The following is a 24,515-nucleotide window of genomic DNA, read 5'->3' as shown; positions in this document are numbered from 1 at the left end:
GGATTAACATGTTTCAAGGATCGAGGAATTTGAATACCCAACTAATTCCAACCAACAATTCATTTTTCTTCGGTATTTGATTCTTATCTTATAAATTGTTGATCATACGTAAGTTTTGATAGTACCAAAAAATTCCCCGCTAAATTTTACCTACTAGGTACCAATTATAGTATGATTCATGCCTTAACAGAGGTTTAAAAGGAGTGTAAAATGTCAAATTGTCACTTTGTATATATATAAAATTATCTTTGTGGTACTTTTTTTTCCAAACTTGCTCTCGTCTATCTGTACCAACACACTCATTATCACTAATACTAGGCGGAGAATCGTGAGAAGAACATGGCACAGATCCATCGGCTTTATGAACACTGATTGACGTCTTGTAAAACTTTAAAATGCAAAATTATACAAGGAATCGTGCAAACTATACTGCCAAAACAGAGCTAATGAGAGCAATTAGTATGCCTATCGCAAAATTACGTGCATCTGAAATGTATATAGATATACTACTATAAGACATTAGGCCCACTTACATAGTGTTGCGTTCAAAAATCAACCCTTTAATTTTTTTAAAATTACACGTTTTCGCACCCCTACAATACATGAGGATGTAATTTAATCACTTTTCCCCTCCCCCTCCTTCTTCCCACCACACTTATGCGGCCAGATACTAAACCTAAGCCTTACGCTCACCTACCTGCGTTAATCTAAATTTTCCATTTTATATTTTGAGTACTTTCTCGCTCATTCAAGAGTACACGTCGATGCACGGGAAGATACGTACAGTTAGTAGTAACCACCCTTACTTCTCGAGTGTATGGGGCACTATATTATTTTTTTCTCCGGACATTGGAGTCAACAGAGACAATGAGGTGAGGCAGTATAAGGATATGGTTTTACGGGATAGTCACCCGATGTAGAATAAGCACGTCCCCATGTAGAAGAGGCTCTAAGCAACACGCACGTTCAGGCATGACAGCAGCCACGCTCGTGTAGATCGTACAGCTAGAGGACGGAGAATAAGAATCAGCTTGTGTACTCTGTAGCTGGAGTGACCGGATAGGAATAGGAATAGACGAGAGAGAGAGAAAGCGCTAACAGAAACATACAGGTGGTGCTTTTCGCGGGCATCGAGCTCGCCGATCTGTCGCTGGGCCCGTGGGAGGTTCGCTCGCGCTTTACCTATGTATCCACAACCCTATCCCCTTCCACCAGCCTTCTTTAGACACGCATACACCTATCTTGAAGTATAGATACTGTTGTTAATACAGTGAGCATGTGTGCAGTTTTGAAGTTAGTCATTCCTCCCCTCCACCTTCTTCCTATCAAGCTTAGAAGCGAACAGTCGCGCAACAAGTACGCGAAGGATGGAAAGGTGTTGGGCCTAGCTCTGCAGTGTGTGTGTATATATATTTCACACGCAGAGATTACAAGAGACCCCGTGAGTAAAAAAGAGTGGGAGGGAATCGTACGTAGGTAAGCTATGGATTATACTGCAGTAGGTGAGAGGCAACCTCTCAAGTCTCCCTCTCTTTCAGTACACTGACTCCTACTTGGAGGCGCACATCTACACGCCTCCACCAGAAGAAACAAGAGAGAGGGAGAGAGGTAACAGTGGCTAGGAAAGGTGCGAGAGAAGGAGGCCCCAAGAGTATTTGCGGCGACGGTGATTACTATCTATATACGTGGGTAATAACGGCTGCAGAAAGAAAAAGAAAAAGTGCTCGGTTCTCTACAGTCCCACAAAATCGTCGACAAGTCAGTCTGTCCATGGCGCGTTTCGAAGCCAGTACAGCAACGCGGGCTTAAATATAATAGGCACTCGTTTGATTCATTTGATGTATATCAACAATTAGATCTTGGTGCGGGAGAGACAAGTGAAAAGTCACGCGTGCAGTCCAAGTAGTGCTGGAGGAGAGGACCCAAAGAAAGCTTCTTTTAATTTTGTAATTCGTCAGAGCCGTAGCCGTATAGCCACTGTAGTTGACGACGTTGCATTTTATGTTAGTTTTATTGATGATTTGTTGTTGGTTTGTTCGTGGTTTGACAGAAAAATGAACTGCATCCAGTAAAATAGTTTCGATGAGGTCAGCTGGAGGCCGTGACAGCTCGCAGAAGCAGCAGCAGGTCCATCGTCGTCATCTAGGGATCTGAAGTGTGCCGTAAAACGGGAATAGCCCCAATCCTCCATCCTCCTATCCTGGTGCCTGGTAGGGCTGTTTTGAAGACCATGCTCATGGGGACAGGTAAGTTATATTTGTTCAGGATGCCGATTTTTTTTTAAAACTCTTTTTGTGGTTTAAGTGTTACTTACAATATCCATGAACACGAATAATCGTATGTAATACGTATAATACGTACAGTACAGTTTTTTGGAGGACAGAAAAATATGAAATAATAATTAAGAGGGATAGCAATGACAATCCGCAAGATCGTCAGATATCCGTGGGTACGTGCAACTATGGCGATCGGGACGATTTTTTATTCAACAGTGCCACTAAGCAGTGTACCCATGAAAGTATCATCCTGCAACTGACATAAGCTGTGAATCGTTATCAAGATCTTACTGAGAATCCATCGTTCCTATGAGATGATGGATATCTGAGAGAGAAAATGTTCTAAGAGATATTCATCCCTGTACCCCGAAAAAGTATGCCTAATTTTCTTTTTCTCGCTACTGCTACTCTTGCTACTTACTCTGTCTTTCTTCGAAGCATTGAAATTACGAGCGTTTGAGCTCCAGATACAAAACACCTTCTTACCGATGCCTATCAAGTCCTACTTTTTTTTATTCTGTTTTGTTTCGAATGCCGATTCCTCGCATCGGTCTCATTGTTATCGTGATTTGCGTGATAACACGCCAGTTCGAGCTGGTTTTAAATATGTTTCAGAAAGAGAAAGATAGCGTTCATTACTGCTTTTTAACGAATTCTGGGAGTGTATGAACTAGTTGGTGTTAAAACCAGCGACTTTCTCTCGGAGAAATTTTACTGACAATTATAACTCTGTTAGCGATGCAGTTAAAAGAGTTTGCGGTGGAAATTTATATTTCTCGATATGACACAGTATTATAGGTTGCATAAATTTTGTTTGTTGGTTAATAAAACACACTATATTGTTTAAACGTAAAGTTAAACGCACAAAAGTATGTAACCATTACTGGTTTGAGACAGGCGATATAATGAAAGTGAACCAGGGCAATATACTCTTTATATATACAAAGTGACAATGTTGTGCTTTGAAAGAGTGATAATATAGTGCCATACCAATAAACTTGAATTGAACAAAAATTGACTCACTGAGAGTACAAATAAATACTAAAAAGAAGCAGCCAGTGTTGATTTTACTTCGTTTTATTCTTCAGGGGTGAATCTTGGCTCTTAAATTTTAAGTACTGAATTCTTTTTTCACTTGATCGAATTAAAAACAAGTTTTTACTTAGTTCTTGCCGTCTATATACTTTTTCATGCAGTTTTTGAGCGCGTCGAATCGTTTAAAATCATATTGGAAAAATGCTTGTGATACCATCTGGACGACAGCTATACTTTCAAATCCGGCCAGCTTGAGACCTTGTTCATAATACATTTTGTCTTCGGTTGAAATGAAATGTTAGGTTAAATCGTTTTACTCGCGAGCCTATGCATGTATGTGTATAAAATATAATGTTGAATATTACAATAAATGCAAATTTATGTGTATTTTCATGATCTCAGGAGCGTTATTGAATTGTCACATCTATTTTATACCGTTTGATTTATGCCGTTTCGAAAATCAACGTTCCGAACTGCTGAGAACAAATTTCAATTGAAAATACATTCTATTTACGTGGTGTGGTGGGCAAAGATATACCTATAATAAGTAACAGAATCAGAGGATTTTTAATTAGTCTCCAGAGGAAACAACTTTTTCAAACGGAAAATTCCAACGTCACTTTTTTTTATTCGATCAACAGTTTCAATGCTATCATTTTTTAGTATCATTACTCAAAAACTTGCTTGAATAATAGTCATTATCGTGAACATACGATTATTTATATTTATATAGTCGCAAATACGTGAATCTATGTAATTTGTACACCCTACCTAACGTTTTATAATAATTATTTCAATAGTAAATTATAAATTTCTTATGCTCTTTACCATAATCACAATGAATAGCGTAATATGAAACAAAGAATAATAATTTTTTTAATGATTGTAATTTTTAAATAAATTTAAAACAGGAAAAATGATATCCAAGTTCATTGAAAGTCATTAATTGTTAAATAAATTTTTTGCATTAATTTTTTGAAAGTTGAAATCATGTTGACGGTTATTATTTTTACGAGCTACTCTATATAAAAAAAAACGTCACTTTAAAACCTACGGTTTGCAATGGCTTGGATTTGCGAATCAAGAGGTTTACAGCACGAGTCGAAGGCGAGGGCCATAACGAGGTTCGTAAAGAAGCCTTTTTAAACAAGTTTTGTATTCTATATTTCTGCCTTAGAACCCAAAATCTAGCGGTGAAATTTTTCTTTTGAAGTTAGAGGGCGGAAAAAACATATCCTTGCCTCTATAAAGCAGTAGTGACGTCATACGCACGAATCCCCCCCCATCATCGATTGAAAAGTTATTGCTATTTACAATTCTGTTGTGCTACAATGACCGGCGTGTTTTACATGTTATTTCAGTATTAGGAAGATGAACAATCGATGTTATATACTGTGAAAATTTTAAAGAAAAATATTTATTTTTCAAAGAGGTGCCATTAAAACAAAACAAAACATTATCTCAGCTCTTAAGTTGCTCAAGGGAAAAATTTTTTTTAAATAATACAATGTGCGAAAATGAACAGAATAAACATGTATTTGATAAAATAACTTGCTAAGAGAATCCAATCGCAATCATTAGTGTGGGTTGTTAAAAAAAATAGACAGTGATTTTACGAAATCGCCTTTGTTATAAACTATTGACTTTTTGCAACAACTATTAATTATAACGATTTGAAATTTTAAGTGTTTATTAAAACTATCAGACACACAATTTTCACTTGTTTTCGAAATATTTGGTTAAAAGCGTCATTTGTAATGTAGTAGTAATAGTATTACAATATGTACGTGTACAGTGTTCTTGGTGTATACCTTCAAGCGAATCCTTGCAAGTTAGTTGTAAAATTAGTTGCCAAACTGACCTTAGGAGCGGCTTCTATAATGAGACAACTAAAAAATTGATTTAGATTCTCTTATTATGAGACAGCATCTATTCATAAGACACGCATTTTATTGAAAAGTGCAATCGTGGACACGAAATAATATTAAAAGTATCAAGTATATTGCATGCAATTAAATCCATACATTTTATAAAAAAAATATACTGACCCCTTTTATTAGTGATATGAGTGATTAAACTTGTTTCATAATGTGAGTATCACATTTTTGAGGTTATGTTTGCAATTGCACCTATTATGAGACAGGGTTTTCCAAAAATAATTTTTTTTTAAACATAATAGTGCTCAAAAATAACAAATATTTTTTGTTGATTCATGTAGGTAATATTATGGTGGTTCACAAAACAATTTTTTTGTACAGTTGAAGCTATAATTATTATTTATTAAAGGGCTATATGATAATAGAAGACACTTTCAAAAGTGCCGCATAATAGATGACTTTACCTTATCTATCATAGAGATTATTATACCACTACGATATACATAGTGATACAACAAGTAGATATAGTGCACAGTGGCTTTGATGAAAAGAAATCTAAAAAAATTATTACCAAGCATTTTTTACTTGTGAAAAAATTTGTATTATCTGATGAAAATTTATGATTTAATCAATACATTTTTATAGTTATACTTCTATAGGTAAGTTATGCGCTAGAGTACATCAACGATTTCAGAATTCTGACTTTGAGAAAATATGATGGAAATGGATTTTTTATGAAGAGACAACCCGAATAGAAATGAAAGTCGGTCGCCTCTCTAGTTCGTGAGGCCTTACTTAGGCAGCCTACTGAAGGCACAAGTAGGGTTGTCAGGGGGCGTACGTGAGGAATACGTATTAGGCAGCCTACATAACCTACCTTTATCTTACTTCTCGAATAGTTTATACAGTTATATCAGCTACAGTTACAGTGTAAACTGTCGCGTAAAATTACACACAGGTCCACAAGTTACAAGTGTCTTTCATTGAGTCCTACACAAATGGTTAATGAGTATTCTTATACATAAATGAGACTGACAAAATAACTCTACATTAAATTTGTTGTCAACTAAAAAAAGTTTCTTAAAGTACTGAATTAGAAATAATAATTGGTGCTTCAAAAAATTTTAATAAAAACTATTTAAAAACCATACTAAGATTATATGAAATTTAACATTTAACAGCTTGTACACTGTCATTTAGATGTCCACCGTCAAATCAAGTTCATCTAACATTTAATTGAATCAATATGTTTTTGTATGAAAAAAAAGTAAACTGCAGTGTGAGCACGTAATTTGTATTAATTCCTTGGTGATTATTTAACAGTTCCTTAGAATCAACTCACGAATCACATGTTCATATGGTAAACTTGATATCAATTGTGAATGAGGGATATTTTTAAGGTGACATTTATATCTTCATTTATGTAAAATTTCTATTTATCTTAAGGTTATATTTTTGTAACTACACGTGATTAACAATGCCGTGATGAAAAATTTACATAAAGAAATAAAATATGATTCGTTTGAAATGAAGCATGACTTTTGTTCAATTATAATACAATGTGTATTCTCATATGTACATATCTATATTTATCGATTGAAAGGTGGTTATGTTACGTCAATGTAGGCAGCCTATACTAAGGGCCTAACAAACGCCACCTGACGCTGCCAACGTAGGACCTCAGTTGGCAAGAGAAGCAGCCTAAGTAGGCCCTACTGATCGCCTACTTACAATTTTCGTTCGGGTAGTTACGATGAGCGCGCTGTTCCAATGTTATGCACAGAGCGAATATCGAAAAACTCAACCAGACCCCTGCATGGTGGAAATCGTAACGTGGCTGTAATACGGGCTAAACTAGGCCTCTGTTACAGCTAAGGTACTGTTAGGTATACGACAACTTAACTTTTGAAAACAAGAAAAAACACTCTACCTCGAAAGGGAAGCAAAATAAGCTAAAAATAACAATTTCTACGAGTTTCCTAAACGGGATCTTCATGACCGAGGTGCACAAGTAAAGAGGGGTTGTACTATGCATAAACATAACTTCAATTTTTTGGTTTTGTGACTGTATCTTGAATGGCATATTTTGAAAGTTAATACGGACGTTGACAAAATCTTCGAAAAATTTTTGTTATAACATAACCTCCCAACATTAAAAAACAGTCGTATCTCGAAAAGGAAGCCAGATAGGCCAGAAATAATTTCACGCATACAGAATAATTATTGAGGGGCAAAAATATGTTACAAGGATCCATACAAATAATCGTAATTATTCTAAAAATAATGAGGTAAATCTGAAAGACAAAGCTACATCCTACATATTCTAGCTATAAACTTTCGATTGTCTATCATGTATTATAAAAATAATTGTCACGTGACCAAAACCTATATTCTTTTTATAAATTTTGAGATCAGTAGAAATCAGTTAAGTATGGGTGAATTTTAATATTAAATTATAAGTTATTATAAAAAATGAATGAAATGAATAATTACAATTTTACAATGGAAAATAGCTGTATCTCTATTGTTTTCCTTAATCTCAATAAGGTACAGTAGATTATTTTACTTTTATGATAGCCAAAATTAAAAAAAATTTTTGTTTGTCGAATATGAAAATTACAACAAGAATTTATTGTACACATATGTTGTCATATCAAATGTACTGGTATTAATTTTAAATAAAAGTAAGTTTTGTCCCACGTAATAGGACAAAAGTACCTTCTTTTGGCGCAGTATGGTAAAAATTTTTGTTTCATTCTGCATTACACGATCAACAATTCTTACATGTATGACATACATCATAGCAAACGTGAAGGTACTTAGAATGCGCGAATCATAACATAAGTAGTATATTGAGGTATATGTATTCTATGAACGTGCTTGCTCGAATACGTAATAATATTAAAATTTACAGTACTTTAATATGGGATTCTTAAAGATCTATTAAAATTAGGTAGACTCTAATTTTCTCAGTTTTTATTATACCAAGTTTAATAACATTAAAGTAGGAAATTTCACTTCTGCTGGGGGTCCCGAAGCCCATACCTGGTTTTTTTTATTAAATAATTTTTTTTAAACTAATAAAATAGTATTTTTAACAGCATATTTCTTCTGTAATAAAAAAACTATTCTTTGTTTATCATTAATTTGTTAATTTTACAATAACTAAGCAACTGTTTATAGAATTAAAAAAATTTTAAAAAATTTTCAAGCAGTTTTACTTTTTTTCAATATTAATTAATTTTTATTGCGTTTCATTCAATTACAATTTTTAATTCGTGACTAAGGTAATGTTTCAATTTAAGGAAGTTTATCACAGTTAGTGGGGTCAAAGTTAAAAGATGTGAGAGGAGCGCAAATATGCAGCAACGTTGGCAATTATTTTTCTCGTATGGATACACTTACACACACGCGTTTATATATACTCAACCCCTTTTTTTTATTCTATTAAAAAAAACAACAACTTATAGATCTGTTAAAAATCAAACAGGTTTTTCTACGAGTAATCTTTCATTAAAAAAAAGCTTAGAGATTTGTACAGATCGTATCAATGCAATTTTACGTGATTTTTGCATAAGGTTATATGTTACCTTGCGATTTTTTAAAACTAAACATATAAAAACAGGGTACAATTAAACGATCTGCAATTATACGTGGCATCTTTCTACTACTGTGAATATACGTTTGATGTTTGATTAATTTCTATCGAAAAACCTATGTCTGATGAACGTCCTGAAGTTACATTCACGGGCATGTAATATTACCCTATTATAGATAAAATGGTACTATAGGATAACATTTTTCAGTCTTTTCGATACAAATAAATTTTGGATGTTAAATATGGACTAGAGATGAGTGAGTCAGCATATGTGACAGATGCGAGCGTGATGTTAGAAATATTATCAGAGTAGGCAGTTGTTTCGAAATCATCGAAAAATTCAATGAAAGTGCACAGTCTTGTACTGGACAGCTTAGTAGCACGTCATGCCATAGCTTTAATTTAAACTTTTTTTATCTAAGAAATACAGTTTTTGTAATTGTTCATTTATTGAATATTAAAATATTTATAAAACCACGCCCAATCAATGTGCTCATTTTAACAATAAAGTGGTGCACTTTCCTACACAATGTCGATTTTTAGAAAGTATATTTATATTTATATATTGTGTGCTATAGAACATCATAGAAGTATAACTTTATTTGTGGGTACTCAAGCACCTGCAGTTTTTTTTTCATCGATTTTTTTAATACAGTAAATTTTCGAGTGATTATTGTTATTGTAAGATATTTTACGTCAAATAATGCGATTGTTTTTACACTTCTCTATGTAAAATAATTTATTCATGTAAAAATAAAACAAAATAAATAACTAAATAAAATTTTTATAGCAGAATATTTGATAGTGGTTAGAAAAATTCTTTCGATTTCAAAAAGTAATTTGTTAGTTTAATTTATTTTCTGATTTTTTATTTTATAAAATCTTAGAAAATGTATGAATTTCTACAAAAAATTTTATTTGGATAGAAAGTTAGTAAAACTTAATGTAGGGGTGTGTGGGTGAGTTCGATTCTAAATCATCGGTTGTACGTACATCTGAGAATTTCATTAATCGATTTTGATAAAACTTGGCATGTTATTTTGTATGAGAAGATTGCCTATCACTGCTGAGACAATACATAATTTTTTAGTTTAGATTACTTGATTTTTTGGGAAAGCTACTTTATTTTCTAACTCTATTTGACTTATTATATTATTTGTTAAGAAAAATGAAAGAAGGTTAAACTTCCTATTATTTAGAAAAAAATAAATATCAGTGTGTTGATGCGTGTAAGTTGCATGAGAAGTGCCTGATTTTTATGAAATTTCGAACACTATTTGTGGTTTAGTATTTTAATTATTAACACAAATAAAAATCATGGTTGTTATTTTTACATTTTTTTTTTTAATAAGAAGGTTCTATTAGCTTCAAGATTCAACAATCAGAATTTGATGAAAATATGTTCACCAGTCAATCAGGCTTGTTCGATTCAAGTGCTCCAAGCGCTCCGAGCGACCCACGAGCCATTGAGGTGGATATCTATATCTACAGTCTTGGCCATTAATACAGTTTTTACACCTCAATAACTTTTGGGTCTCTCGTAGCGTTCGGAGCACTTTAATCGAACAAGTCTATTAAATCATGAAAATGACGATTTCCAAATTTGAAGGCTCAAGAGTGCCTAGGAGCGGTGTAATAAATATTACTATTTAGCCAGTTTTTACTCGTAGGCTTATGAGCTATCATCCTTTATACCTTTCCACTGCATTTATCTTATATTAACAATGTCCTTTTGATAAAAATTTTACTTATGACAAAAAAGTATTTAATGATCGTATTTAATGCTGTGTAACATATTGAAGGTACTGAAAAGAGAAGAAATTAATCAATAAGTAAAATAAAAATCACTAAACGTTATGTTTTTACAAGGAAGTGAGAAAGATACTTAATACACTAAACTATAAACAGCATTTCATAGACTATAGTGACATTACGAGTCATTATATAAGCGGGAGATTCAAAAATATGAAAACCAAACAACTAAAGACGAAACTATTTAATCCAATAATCGTATAAACTAAGAACTTTAATGTGCAGTTACCGTGTACTCACCTTTGCTCGTGTTGTTGATAAATAATATAAAAGCATATTCAATCACTTAATCCAAGGTGTTCTTATTGTCATTTTATAACTCATTAAAGCATTAATTAATACCACAAGCTTCATTCACCAGATAAACCGAGGTGCCTAACGACCACTGAAGAAATTAAAAAAAAAAAAATAAAGGCGCTAATCAACAAGTAACCACGGGAGTTGACTGGTCACTTGATTATAGTTAAGATTAGTGAAACATTATTGAACAACATAAGCACCAACCACCAAGTTACTCGGGGTGCTGACAGGCTATTCAAATAAATAATAGAAAAAAAAACAATAAATAACATAAGCGCGAATTACCAGACAATCTAGCGCGTCTACTGGCCATCTAATAAGTTAAAAATAAAAAACAGAAATGAGTAACACAAGTGCCAATTACCAGCCAATCTAGGGCGCTATATGGGCTCTTAATAAATGACTAAAATAACGATAAATAATATAAGTGCCAATCACCAGGTGACCCGGAGTGCTTACTAGTTGTTATATATGTATATAATTTAGTAAAGCATTTATAAACAACATAAGCATTAATCACCAGGTAACCTGGGGTAGCACTTATCACTAGGTTACCCAGAACGTTTACTGGCTGCTTAAGAAATTAATAATCTTATCTTACTAATATATAAAGCAAAGTCGCTAAAACCGTTGTAATCATTAACCGCGAAAACTACTGAACCGATTTTGCTGAAATTTTGCGGACTGATTCTTGACACTTCCTAGATGGTTTTAGTAAAGTTTTTATCTTGAAAAATTTAATAACAATAGCAATAAATAAGCTCAAAGTTTGGCAAAAATACGCCAGCTTTTAACTTTAGTTTAGTAGGATCCACTAGGTGGCGTCGACATAAAATCGAGGCTACTTGCAACATAATTAAATAAGTGTAGTTATAATAGGCCGGAGCGTCCCGAAAATTTTTGCAGTCGTCTACCGGCAGTCCATCGAGCTGCATCGAAAATGTAGATGATAGTCATGCAGCTGGGTATCCCGGTAACCTACGACACTCTCCTCTAATGGGCAAGTGATCTAGGTCTACATGCATCCTAAATCTCCAGGATTGACGAGTGCCACCAATAAAAAATTATTCCAACCGATAACGTCTCCGGCGTAATACCAAGAGACGTATCTAGCTAGAGCACAATCTGCACCAACACTTCAGAGTTGTGTGGCCGTTCCACTATCCCGCCTGGTACCGTCAGATAATTTAAGGCTACAAATGTAAGCCAGGTAAGACAGCCCTGAGAGGCACGAGCAGCTACAATGGCTACCTTCTCAGTGGTCATGTTCCCAACGGCCATACCCACATGTTCCCGACTAACGATGAGTGGTTGGTTATCCGGGGAACAATTATCCACGCTTAATCCAATGGTATCTTTGTTTTTATGGGTTGGCGAGCAAAATCCAGAGATAATTCAATTCAAAGTTAGCACTTTTTGAGTTCGCTTAACACAATCTCTTATGGTTGAAGGCCTGAAGCAAACTTTTGACTATCAATTAAACCACTAAAATGGAATGTACAAGAAAAAAAAGTATACATACCGTAACCCTGACATTCTCATCTTTAAGAAATTGGGTGACTTTATAAGCGTTGGCTATAAAAAAATTGATAAAATAGCTAAAATACTATTTTGGTTTGCAGTTACGTTCTGTAAATGCAGTGACAAACACTGACGGCCATATTGGTCTAAGGAGCGCGCGCAATAAAAAAAATTTGAATTTGTAAAATAACATGAAAATTTTTAAATGATTTTTCAAATAAATTTATTTGTTGCGTAATAACGCAGTAAATTCCGGCAATCATTAATATTAGATTATTCGACAGCTGACTGTAAAAATGTATGGTATATTACATATAATATTAGGTGCATTCAGTTGAAAATAAAACAAACTTCATTACCAACATACTACTAGCATATAAGGAAGCTTTCGTCTAGTGACATCGCATCGATCGTCACTGATATGACTACCGTAGTAGGTGATGGAGCCTCCTTAAACCACGTCAGTCATTTACTGGCAGTCGTCACGATCGGAGTTGTTTTTCGCAAGGCTGGGAACCCCAGTGACCGTCGACCCTATATTACCCTCTCGACTCTCAGCATTCAACCAGGAATCACCGATCAGAGAAGATCACCCTGAGGTATCCAGACAGTCACAATTGCTGTTAACTTCAGTCAAGAAAGCGTTTACTTGAAAAGCTCACCGGTCTTTTTTTAGGGCCATCGGACGTCGAAGTACCTTGCCAACAAATGTATAAGAACTTAACAAAGTTTACAGAAAATAGCCTTTAGGGATCACAAAAGTCGTAAGCATGCCAAAAGTCACAAGAGGATGAATTGGAAGAGAAACTTCCAATGTATCTCATAAACACAATTTCAGGCGTCAAGAAACTGACGTAGAAAATTTATCAAGATTAGAAGAGCAGCATCAAAATCGTCAACTTAAGAGTCCATTACGTGAGAGATCAGCTTTTCATTGTACCCTCACAGCAATCTCTGAAATCTTTAAAGATCCTACTTCAGATTTTTAAATGAGTAGAAAATGTATTTGTGTTTTTGTGGCAATACAAAATGTAGAGTTTAAGCTCTAGGACTTTGTTGCTCTGGGAATGAAGTTGTGAGAAAAAAAAAAAAAATTAATTTTCAACATATATTTTTTGGGAGCTTAAACTCTTAATAGCTTTAAATATAGCCTTTTTTGTAAACTATACAGAACGATACGAACTATAAGGAACTTTCGTCCTGCTTCGTCGAATGAAGATTTTTTTTCCCAGCGGATTGGTGTAGAATCGTATTTAAATCATGAGAAGAAACAAAGAATCCTTTAGATTGCATGCTTAATACCTGCGATTTGAAGCATTCTTTTTTTTACCCCAGGTGAGTTATGTATGATATATTATTTCCTGCCAGTATCATGATCCATAATTTACTGCAATCGGGAATTTCCGGTTATTGAATCACGACAAAATATATTTATATGCTCGAGTAACTTATTTAAATTTTGTAGTTGTCTCAATGAAAGTCAGTGGTAGAGGTTATGTCAATCAAAAGGTGTTTTACCGATTTACATTTTACTCCTCTTTTGCCTAATGGAATCGAACGGAATTTCGCAAATCAACTATAAATTAATCAATGAAGGGCGTTTAACTCTTAGATTTTTCTAAAAATACGAAATAGAGGAACTTTATTCCAAACGTGACCTCTTTATCTGACATCTTAAGGAATGGTGAATATATCTTATACTTTTATTATAAAGTAATTTTTCTGATACATCTGCTAGTCAAATCAAATTTTAGTTTTGTCCACATTTTAAGAAACTTGATTTAGAAAGGTAAAAGATATTTTTGCATAAATATTTAATATAACACTATACGTAATCCGCAAAGCCCTCTTCTTATGTTACCTATAAGCGCACTGGGCCGAATGGCCTAGGCCAGTCAGCTGACTTAAGTCCCTTTTTATTATCTTGTAGTACTGACTCTAAGTACTTTTTTGCATGTCTACACACTCTACACACCCTCTTTGCGACAACAATGCAATATGTGTTGTAAATGCACCAAGTTTAATAAATTAATTTCTAATGACACATCGTAAATAAAATATCTTACGTGACGTCAATTACATTTGTGACATGACATAAATGACACGCCCATCCCTGCTTAATCCACTGCAGTTAGAAACATTGACCTTACTGAGAAAATATTGGTGACGCTGCAGTCCCGACCGGAACGGTTACGATACCTTGCTTTGGATCTGCAGTGCCCTCGCAGCTTGGGAGAGCTGCTTTCCCGTTTGGGACCGCAGTGTTCCCAAAAGTAGGGCATCAACGATACCAGTGCATTAGGTTAGATACCTTACCAACTACAGAACAGCTGACACACTTCTTGTTTGGTGCGAGAGAACAACCATGTTATTATTAAATTATTCGATAGAAACTTTCATGGAAATAGTATATTACATTACAAGGGATGAAACTCGATGACCCGCTCTTGGCGGTAAAGTTGCCCCCCGAGGCGAAGCCGAATCGTTCAAGAGGTGTTCCGTCCGAGATTTGACCTTTTTCTCATTTTGTGGTTGTGTTTGGAAAATAACTTTCGGAGATTATTGTTTCCAGAGAATTGGACAAGTTCCTCTACTGCTGATCATCTCTAAGGGCGTGGGCTGTAAGTTAAGCCTTTTGTCTCCTTTTTTCATTCTCTTTTGAAGAATCCTTGGTATTTGCTTCTCTTTTTGGATGTTTCATGCTGTGTAGAAAATTATTTTGCAACGTATGTATTCACTATCATTTATAATCTCACTACTAAGATGTAAAAGGGAAAAAGAATATGGTGATTACCACACCATTCGTAGGTCATTTTTTTCTCGGTTTATTTTCTGCAGTTCTATACATTGTTGTTCTATATTTTTGTTCAAATATAAAATTTAAATTTAATAGCTATTTATGATTAATGGCTGACAGGTTTTGGAGTGAGCTAACTTAGTGTAAAAATATTAAGCATCATTGTAAAAAAGTAAGAAATATAATGAAAACAAATCTATGCCGTATTTGTTATTATTCGACGAGCAGCAAGTAAGACCTAAGGAATTTTAATTTCCTTCTTGATCTTGTCTCGTATCGTGTGTTGTTTAAATTTACTATTTTTTTACTTTTTGTAAGTGTAAAAATAATTATACGCTAGGTAACTACCGCTGACAGCGACATCAGTTGTCAAAACACCTTAATAGGGGGGTGAGAAAAACTAAATGTGATAACCATGTACAAAGAATTACTTTGTTTTCAAATTTCACGTGATTATGGGATGCTGAAAGGGGTATGAATGTTTGTGATGGTTGAATTTGGTACCCAAGTAGTAAAAACAAGTGTGTTTTTACAAAACAAGTAATCTACACAGCTGAAATTTTATGAAATAAACTGACTGTACGGAATAAATTTAAGCATATAAGAGCAAAAGAGAGGTCAGGTCTGCTCGTCTCTCTCTCTCTCTCTCGCTCTCACACGTGCTCGAATCAAATAGATCCTCACAGCTCATAAAATTCTGACTTCGTAGAAAAACTGTCTTTTTAAAATGTTCTCGTATTGAATTTTTTGATTACTAATTTCACTGTCACAAACATTTCTACAGCTTGAAACGTCCTGTAATTACGTAAAACTCATTAACAAAATTGCTCTATTTAAATGGTTATCACATACCTATTCAGCTTCTCTCACCTCTCTATTGAAATTGAAAAATACATCCGTGAGATAGTACGGGTGTTTCACATCAAAGGTAGTTACCTAGCGTATACTTTAGTGACAATTTTTACATCATATTTTTACCTCTCGGACGGGCAGAAGTAAAGGAGCCTCAGTTCGTCCGTACATCACCCTCGGCTTCGCCTCAAACGACAATACAAGGTCGATCTGAGACTTTTTCAACTTTACTGCAGTAGATACATAATGTTCTATTTTCCAAGTAAAGCTTAATCAGTTGAGTTGAAAGTAATAAAAATCATACACATATTACAGATCAGTGTTATATATTGTAAGACTTAAGCTTATTGACCATGTATTTAATAAACTGATTCCTTCATAAATTTGCATTGCAAAGAAGAAAGTTGACATTTGAAAAATAAAATTTATAAATGAACTCAAAACACCTGTTGCTGTTCTAAAAATGTTAAAATGACCTTAAAAAAATTTCAAACGATAACCATAAAACGCAAAATCAAGATATAATTTATATATTTTTAATAATTTTCAAAAACACTACAACACTTATTTGATGTATCTAAAAATTATATTCAAGAGAAACGAATAGGTGACAAACAACTGTACGCATGAAAAATAGTAGATTTCCCACCTCGGGCGCTCGGGCGCTTATGAGAGGCTGGTGTGCCCTCGGTAGGAAAAATATGATTCGCTACATAAGTGCCATCGCTCTGTTGTTACAGTACTTGCGCAAAATAGCCCCAGAGACGATGGAACTTACTATCTAACAAAAACTACATGTCACCGTACCAATATATATGTGGCGAGTCCTATTTTTCCTACCGAGGGGACACCGGCCTCTCGAAAACGCCCGAGGTGGTAAATAATCACGTGACCATAGCTGTAAGCTTGCCAGGCGAAGAAAAAATAAGTGCTCACTTGCATTTTTGACATAAGTTGTTTTATGTGTGCGGGAAATTATACTGATCTGCTGATTGCATCACATGATTACTTCCCGTCCTTGTGCCTTTTAGGAAGTTTCTAAGATGATTAAAACGTCCTTATTATAAACATTAAGGTGGCTTGGGTGATTTTTATTGAAATGATAAAAATCTCTGAAATTTTGAAATTATGTACATAAAATGCTCATTATTTGACCAAATAAATTGCATAGGTTTCAAACAAAAATGTTTTTAGTAGGAACTTTTTGATGTGAAAACTTCTTTAGGCACATTGGACGATTTTGGATGGGGAAGAACTCTTGGTTTCGCATCAGATCGCTCTCATTTAAAAGCAAGGTGATCCCTGCAGAGAGTTGTATGTGAGCGCGAAAGAATGAAGTGTTGGTGAGGGGAGTGGAAGGAGAGGGAGAGCTCGCTCGGTATTGGCTGGCCGTGGATAAAGAGAGAGTATCTTGGTGGCGGGGTGGTACTCTCTCCTTGTCTAACGGCAGCCGCTGCGCAAAGCGCATAATAATGCGCATTTAAATTTCGAATCAGACCTTATACGTGTGGGTTAATGGTGTACGTATAGTTGTATTTACGTAACTACCTTACTAGTGTAACTACGTACTATATTGGTATACAGCTTTTTTGCCATGTGTCAATGTGTATACTGTAAACTGTATACACTGTACAGTGCATGTTACAGTATTACTGTATAAGTGTATAATGTACTAGTGTATATCCAATAGTTATCCAATAACGTATGTATATCCAAGTTCAACAGTTGAACTTCAACTGCGTAGTTGCACTGTTGCACACATGCGCGGTGATTTGTGGTGTATATGCGTGACTCGTAAGTCACTAGAAGTGAGTCACTACTAGTGACTAAGCTCCTATAAACTGTATTTCCGTACACATATGCAGAGATTAGTAGCCTAGTAGGGAGATTGCTGACTGCCATGCTACGGAGTGTGCCCACTTTTTTCCAGTGGTTCGAGCGCCCCGCCGCGGCCAAGCGGCCGAACCAGGCACACATTTTTTTTTTTATTTGAGAAGCACAGTAGGGGTATGAGAAAAGTGGATTCGCGTGGAAATGTCCATGTAGGCGCACATTTTGGAGACGCGTGGAAGGGGTATACCGAATTTGCGCCTACGAGGAGAGGAGTGGAAATGTCGGCTGTATAGCTGTATATATCTGAGCACACAGCCAAATTAAGCGACGACACGAGTTTTTCTCTTTTGAGAGTCTTTTGACTCTGCAACCGAGTACATGCTATGTAGGTAAATCTCATTCAATTAAATCGTTGAACTAAATGCTCATTAAATATATACACAGACTATTGATTTCAATACATTATTTTTTAACTCTCCCGTACTTTTAACGTTCCTAAATCCATTTATGTTTTGAAAAAATATGTAGCTTCAATTATTTTTTAAGGTTTTCAGTACAGCTTTAACCATTAATTTATTAATTTTACACATCCTAACTGTTGTAAACTGTAGGACAAGCTCCGGAGGATATCCATGAACATATGTGACTTCGAAAGAGAAACCTCTCGTTCTTCGGATAGCTAAGATGGTTAAGGCTTATGCCCCTTCATAGATTGTTTTGCACTTAAGGGTTCAAATCCACTTTACGGTAGATACTTTTTTTTTTTTTTTTTTTTTTTTTATTCAATTTATCATTTTGTCTTCATTTCTTTTATTTATGTTTCGTTAAAAAAAAAATGTGTATATATATATATATATATATATATGACGTCAACATTTTTTTTCGGATACATCAAAATAAATTAATATTTTTATTTTGATACTTCTTGTTAGCAAGGCAATTCTATAATTTTATAATGCTAAAATAACTTTTAAGGATTTTAACATAATTTGTGTATTTTAAAACTCTTAAGAAATTATGAACATTCTTTTCACGACAAAAAAAAGCCGAAAGCAGAAGAAAACTCATACTTTTACTGCGATTATATTAAATATGATCAATACCAGTAAAGTACAACTTACATCCAATTATACGTGAATATTTATCTACGTACATATATTATATTTTTGAGCTTGTATTTACATTCCTTATCAATACCTTGTGGTTATTGCATTGACAAAATTCGTACTACATATATACATACAAACATGAAAGTAGATTCTTTAGTCCTTATAAATAGTGCGTATTTTAGATTAAAGAGTCTAACAGAAACTGAACTAAGCTTTTTTCATTCAGTTTCTACCACTTATAACTCGAAGTATGGATAAAAAAAAAAGTTGTATTTTGTATAAACAATTAACCTTTTACCAATTAACTTTTTACCTACAGTAAATTGTTATTGTAATTTTTCAGAAATAGTTACCAAAATTTTTTGACAGTGCGTAAATCATATACAGTTAACAAAAATTTTTTTCCTCTGTTTTGAAGGTGGCACTATATGTATTTTTATAGATAAATAACTATACAGCCTTATTTAATAAACTTTATGATTCATTATTCAAAGTATGTATAATGAAGAGATATGCATGTTATTATATGTATTATCACAACCTACATATTTATATGAATGTCATAATTTTAGATTACTTATTTCAAAAACAGTAAACGATTTGGATAGCTACAAATTTATTTCAGAACTTAAGTAAAAAAATATAGTTCATAGTTTGAAGTTTTCACTCCTATCGGCAGTCCCATCACTGCCCACTGATTTTTTGTTCTGAGAAGTGTCAAAAATACATGTAAGATTTTTATCTGAAAAAGTTTTACACTATATGTCAGCACTCTACGGTGCTTCATTCAGTGAGTTTTGGGCGAAGTCGAGGTGGGGTGGCTGCTGGTATTTAATGGTTGCGTTCGAATAAACCGATTTCGTATTCCAATCGTATTCTCGACTGTAATGCCATCTCTGCAAGTATCAGATATTTATAATATCATCTTATCTATCGGCACGTATACAATCATAAAATATGTGTATGTACCTAAATCAAAATTGTAGATAAAATACAAACTAATTGATTTTTGGTTTTCTTTACGTTATTTTTTACTCAAATACAAATTACTCACATTTACAGTCCATGTTTTCAACTTCTCTTTTATAAGATTGTGCACTTTTAAGTAGATATTTTAGTGGTGTAACGTAAGGAATACGTTACTTTTTCCCACGTGAAAAATGGTGTAAAAGATCAAAGAACTGAAGAGCTATTTTGATGTAAAAAAGTTATAATCAAAACACTGTGCATGTTAAGCGTTTTCTTCTTTGTCATTTTGATTAAAGTACATACACTGTATACGTGCTGATATATAATAGATAAGATGATATTAAATATCTGATACTTGCAGAGATGGCGTTACAGTCGAGAATATGATTGGGATATGAATACGGTTTATTCGAACGCAACCATTAATCCATAGAACCTTAAGGCGCCTCTCGCTTGGTACGGCATCTAACACCCAAGCTACCTTAATTTTACGTAGAAACTGGTTTTTCACAAGATGGCTCAATTTTAGTTTTTTCAGTACAGAGGGTCACGCAGCAGCGTAGGAGATGGGCTGCCATGTTCAGAACTCTACACCGAAACTGTATATTTATGTATATTGCTTACACACTGATATGTGCCACTCAAACTTATGAAGCTCACAGACATGAGATTCTGAGCCAGTGATTTGTTGATTAGGATTATGTGTGTGTTAGTCCTGAAGATGGCAGAGCCAGTCAGGAGAAGCTCCTGCATCTGCCACACTGCCTGTTGACCCTCTGTATTTTTCAGAGGTAAAGATTTTAGTAATAATGTTTTAAAAATGTATGATATTGTTGCCATTTTAAAATATCTGTGTACAGCGTCGTACAATCATGTGTTTTGTAGAACATAAATATATTATGATTCAGAATTTCCATGCATGTTTAATACTAATGTTGTAATACTTGTAATTTGGTTTAAGTTATTCTTACAATTTTTAAATGTAACGGAAAAAATTGTTTTGGTCTACTTCTATTATTTTTCTGTACGAAATAATTTAGAACCATTCGAACAATTCAACACGACAACAATTGAAGTTCTTAAGGTAGTTTTGATCACTTCTGAAGAAAAAGTGACTATGCTAAAAGTTAAATATTCAAAGTGATTGTATGGAACTAAATTTAACTGATTTTTAAATGTTATTGCGTGTATTGGGATTTAAACTCTGGCAGTATGCATTCTCGTGGAAAATATGCGAAGCTGGGAGAGGAGGCTCTCATCCACTTCTCTGTTTATAGTACGTGATAAATAGGTGTATGCAAACATTTAATATAGAAAGTAATTATTAAATTATATTAATTATTTTGATAAATATTTATTGTTTTGCTAGATGTATAAATGTTTATAAGGAAGTTTTGTAATTCTTTCTATCCCAAGCAGCGTATGACAAAATTAAAATAGTCTTGTCTTTATAGGTTATAAAATTAAAAACATGTATCACAAGCTTGAAGAAGTAGATACATGTTTATTTGGAAACCTGTAACAAAATTTCAGCGCAATATCGTGCAAGATATCCTACACGAAATCTTATAGGATATCGTGTAAGACTGCTTGCACGATAGTCTACATGATATTCTACACGATATTGAGCAAGATTTTCGTCAACTAAAAAATAAAAAAGTGTAAACTGTAACCCATGTAATTTTGAATTTTTTCTGCTTAAAAGCAGTTAGAAAAGCCAATGTAAGTAGTAAAAAAAAAAAAAATCTATTTGCTTTAGTTAGGGGGTTAGAACCTGGTCCAGAGGACTCACGGTCGAGTGTCTTACCCCCTTGGTCAGAGTGGATTAGATACTCGGAAAAGAATTTACGTCCTTATAAGGTACATCTGAAACTCATGTTTATTATTTCATTATTTCGTGAATAGTATTTACCACCTTGGTTACCTAATTGATAATTAACATCTTATAAATGTACATTTTATACTGTTTCGTGTCTCTTAACACGGTCGTCAACAATAAATCTAGTAATTGATTTTACTACTACTTTTTGTTCACGGATTTTACTTATACTTTACGTATACTTTTCATTCCAAGGAAAAATTAGTCCACGTTTAAAAGTGCAACGGAAAAAATAATGTAAGAAAACTTAACAAACTTTCTGTGATGTAATGACAGGTTTGGTTAGATTTTGTACCGCAGTTACAGTTTGTTACGTTTTGTTACATTTACTTACAGTCGAGTACAACTTAATATATTACCTTACGACTCATAACGTTTACTATTATGATTCTAAAAAGCCACTTGAATCTCGTGAAAAAGCAACTGTAATAAACTCTATTTAAACGTCAAGAAATGTTGTCATGTGTAATATTTTATAACAGCTTACAGTTTTTGGCAGTTTATTACACTGTTTTATATTTTGTAATGATTGATAACTTTTAGACATATTTTCTTACTTTTTTGAATAAAAATTAGTTTTAACGAAAAAAAATTGAGTAATTATTATGAAAAATTATTAGTGTAATAGTATGTGGTAAATCATATCAAAACGTAACGAAAATGTAAGAAAACGTAACACAACGTAATAAAATGTAAGAAACGTCTAAATTCCATGAGAATAATAGTTCCTTACATCTTCTTATGTTTTCTTACGGGTCACAGCGTATTATCACACATGTTTACTTTTTCTTTCATTTTGTTACGATCGTAAATTCCCGCTAGGGTCTAATGAATTTATTGTTATCATCACAACAGAGTTGTAAATAACCTTTTCCTCTTTAACACATTTATCCAGGTATCGATTACAGCAGGAAAGATAATATTTTTCACTTATTTATACAGTACTCAGATAAATTACATAAATTCTTACAACATAAGTTTATACATAAAATAAAGTTTTTTTACCAACTATTAGATTCAAACAAAAATTAATAAAATTTTTTTTCAACTTGAATTAGAGACTGTAAAAAAACATTATTTAAAAGACATAATAACATCATCAAATTTTATTTTATGTAGTTTTGTTTAATTTATTGTATATTTTATAGTTTTAATAATAATAATTCTTTTTTCATCGTTTTGTTGAAGAAAGACATTGTGAAATGTGGTGAAGAAGTATCATGTAGGGTTTACTTTGCATTCTTATTAATGCATGTTGAATTAAAATAGCAAAACAAAAAAGTATTAAAAATATTCATGTAAAGTTTATTTAGATTTATACTTTTGAAAACACAAAACTTATGTTTACAACAAAAAAACCGTCAACAAGTGATGCTTCTCAATAATTTATATTATTTAGAAATTGTGTAAGTTGTCTCACTTTAGTATGCTGAAATGTAATGGGATTGAGATCTTTTTAATACTACTACACAAAGTAAAGACATACATATTTATACACATATTTAACAATTTTAAAGGTACTGTTCATGAATCATGACAGCGACAATAATAATTTTCAAGAAGTATCAACCAAATACTGTGTTTTGGTTCTCAGACTCAAATTTTTAAATTGTTTTTACTTAGAATATTATAGTTACCTGCTTTACTACTCTCTTTAAATACACCTGTATGTATAATCATAAAAATTAATCTCATTGATGGAAACGGTGAATATTCGTAGGTAGCGCAAGCGGTAAAAGTTGTGTGGTGTATATAACATATTTATTGAAGATAGTTTGCACATCTCTATTCTGCCCTAAAAATGTTGTTAATACTGCTTGTAATAAGAATGAAAATCGAAATTTTTTGTCACATATTTTTTAGATCTTTAAAGAAAATGGTATTCTTGTTTTATTTTAAATAATCTTACATTCACAAGTTTTCCTTGAAAAAGCAAAGAAATGATATTTTGACCTTATGTAAACCTTTTCAAGCCATCATACATTAAACAAAAAATTTTCAGTCTATTATAGATGTATGAAATGTTCCAAGAAATAGAAACTAACAATTGAATAAGTCAGTTAATTAGAAAAAAAATTGGAAATATCTGTGTCTAAAGCCCGATAAATCTGGATCTAAAACTAATAGTCTAGCTGACGGTGCTAGACTTGTGATCTTATAGCGTTAGCATAAAAAGTTCCGTATACTCTTTATATTTTTTAATTATTTGAGGTTGATTATTTAACTTTGATAGTCAATGGTATCATATATTATGAGTGAAATTAGAACTTTTGTTTGACATACATTATTTAAACGTATTGAAATTTAATCCTTAGTACTAAAGCTGTGAATTATTTGCTTTTTGCACTGCAGCAAAACTGTAGCACTGAATAAACTTTCATAACTATTAAAAACAAAATTTTGTTATGCTGGTAAAACTAAATCTTTATTATTGAAAAAGTAAAACAAAATGAATATAATCTATCTTTATAATTTTAATAATTTATTTTTACTAAACTATGTAAACAGAATTATTATGATTAAATTTATGAAAAATAAAATTATTTGAATTGAGTTTCACATGAAACAACATTTAATAAAGTTTCTATGTTCTTACGAAATCGAACAGTTTTTAGAAAAAATCTTATCTTACTAATATATAAAGCAAATTCGCTAAA

General features: G+C 33.1%; 1 protein-coding gene across 1 annotated transcript in view; it reads left to right on the top strand.

Moving 5' to 3' along the window:
- Positions 1-2,195: 2,195 nt before the first annotated feature.
- The window catches only part of dpy (fibrillin-like protein dumpy), a 294,688-nt gene continuing 272,368 nt past the window's right edge, over positions 2,196-24,515 (top strand). Inside the window, 1 exon segment of the mRNA XM_089597931.1 lies at positions 2,196-2,246. Within this exon segment, the coding sequence (XP_089454057.1) occupies positions 2,231-2,246 (16 nt within the window). The 5' untranslated portion in view covers positions 2,196-2,230.

Source organism: Copidosoma floridanum, unplaced genomic scaffold (assembly GCF_036245765.1).
Source record: "Copidosoma floridanum isolate Cflo_tuat_1 unplaced genomic scaffold, Cflo_Japanese_pri ptg000040l, whole genome shotgun sequence".
Lineage (NCBI taxonomy): Eukaryota > Metazoa > Arthropoda > Insecta > Hymenoptera > Encyrtidae > Copidosoma > Copidosoma floridanum.
This window is presented reverse-complemented; position numbering and strand designations above follow the sequence as displayed.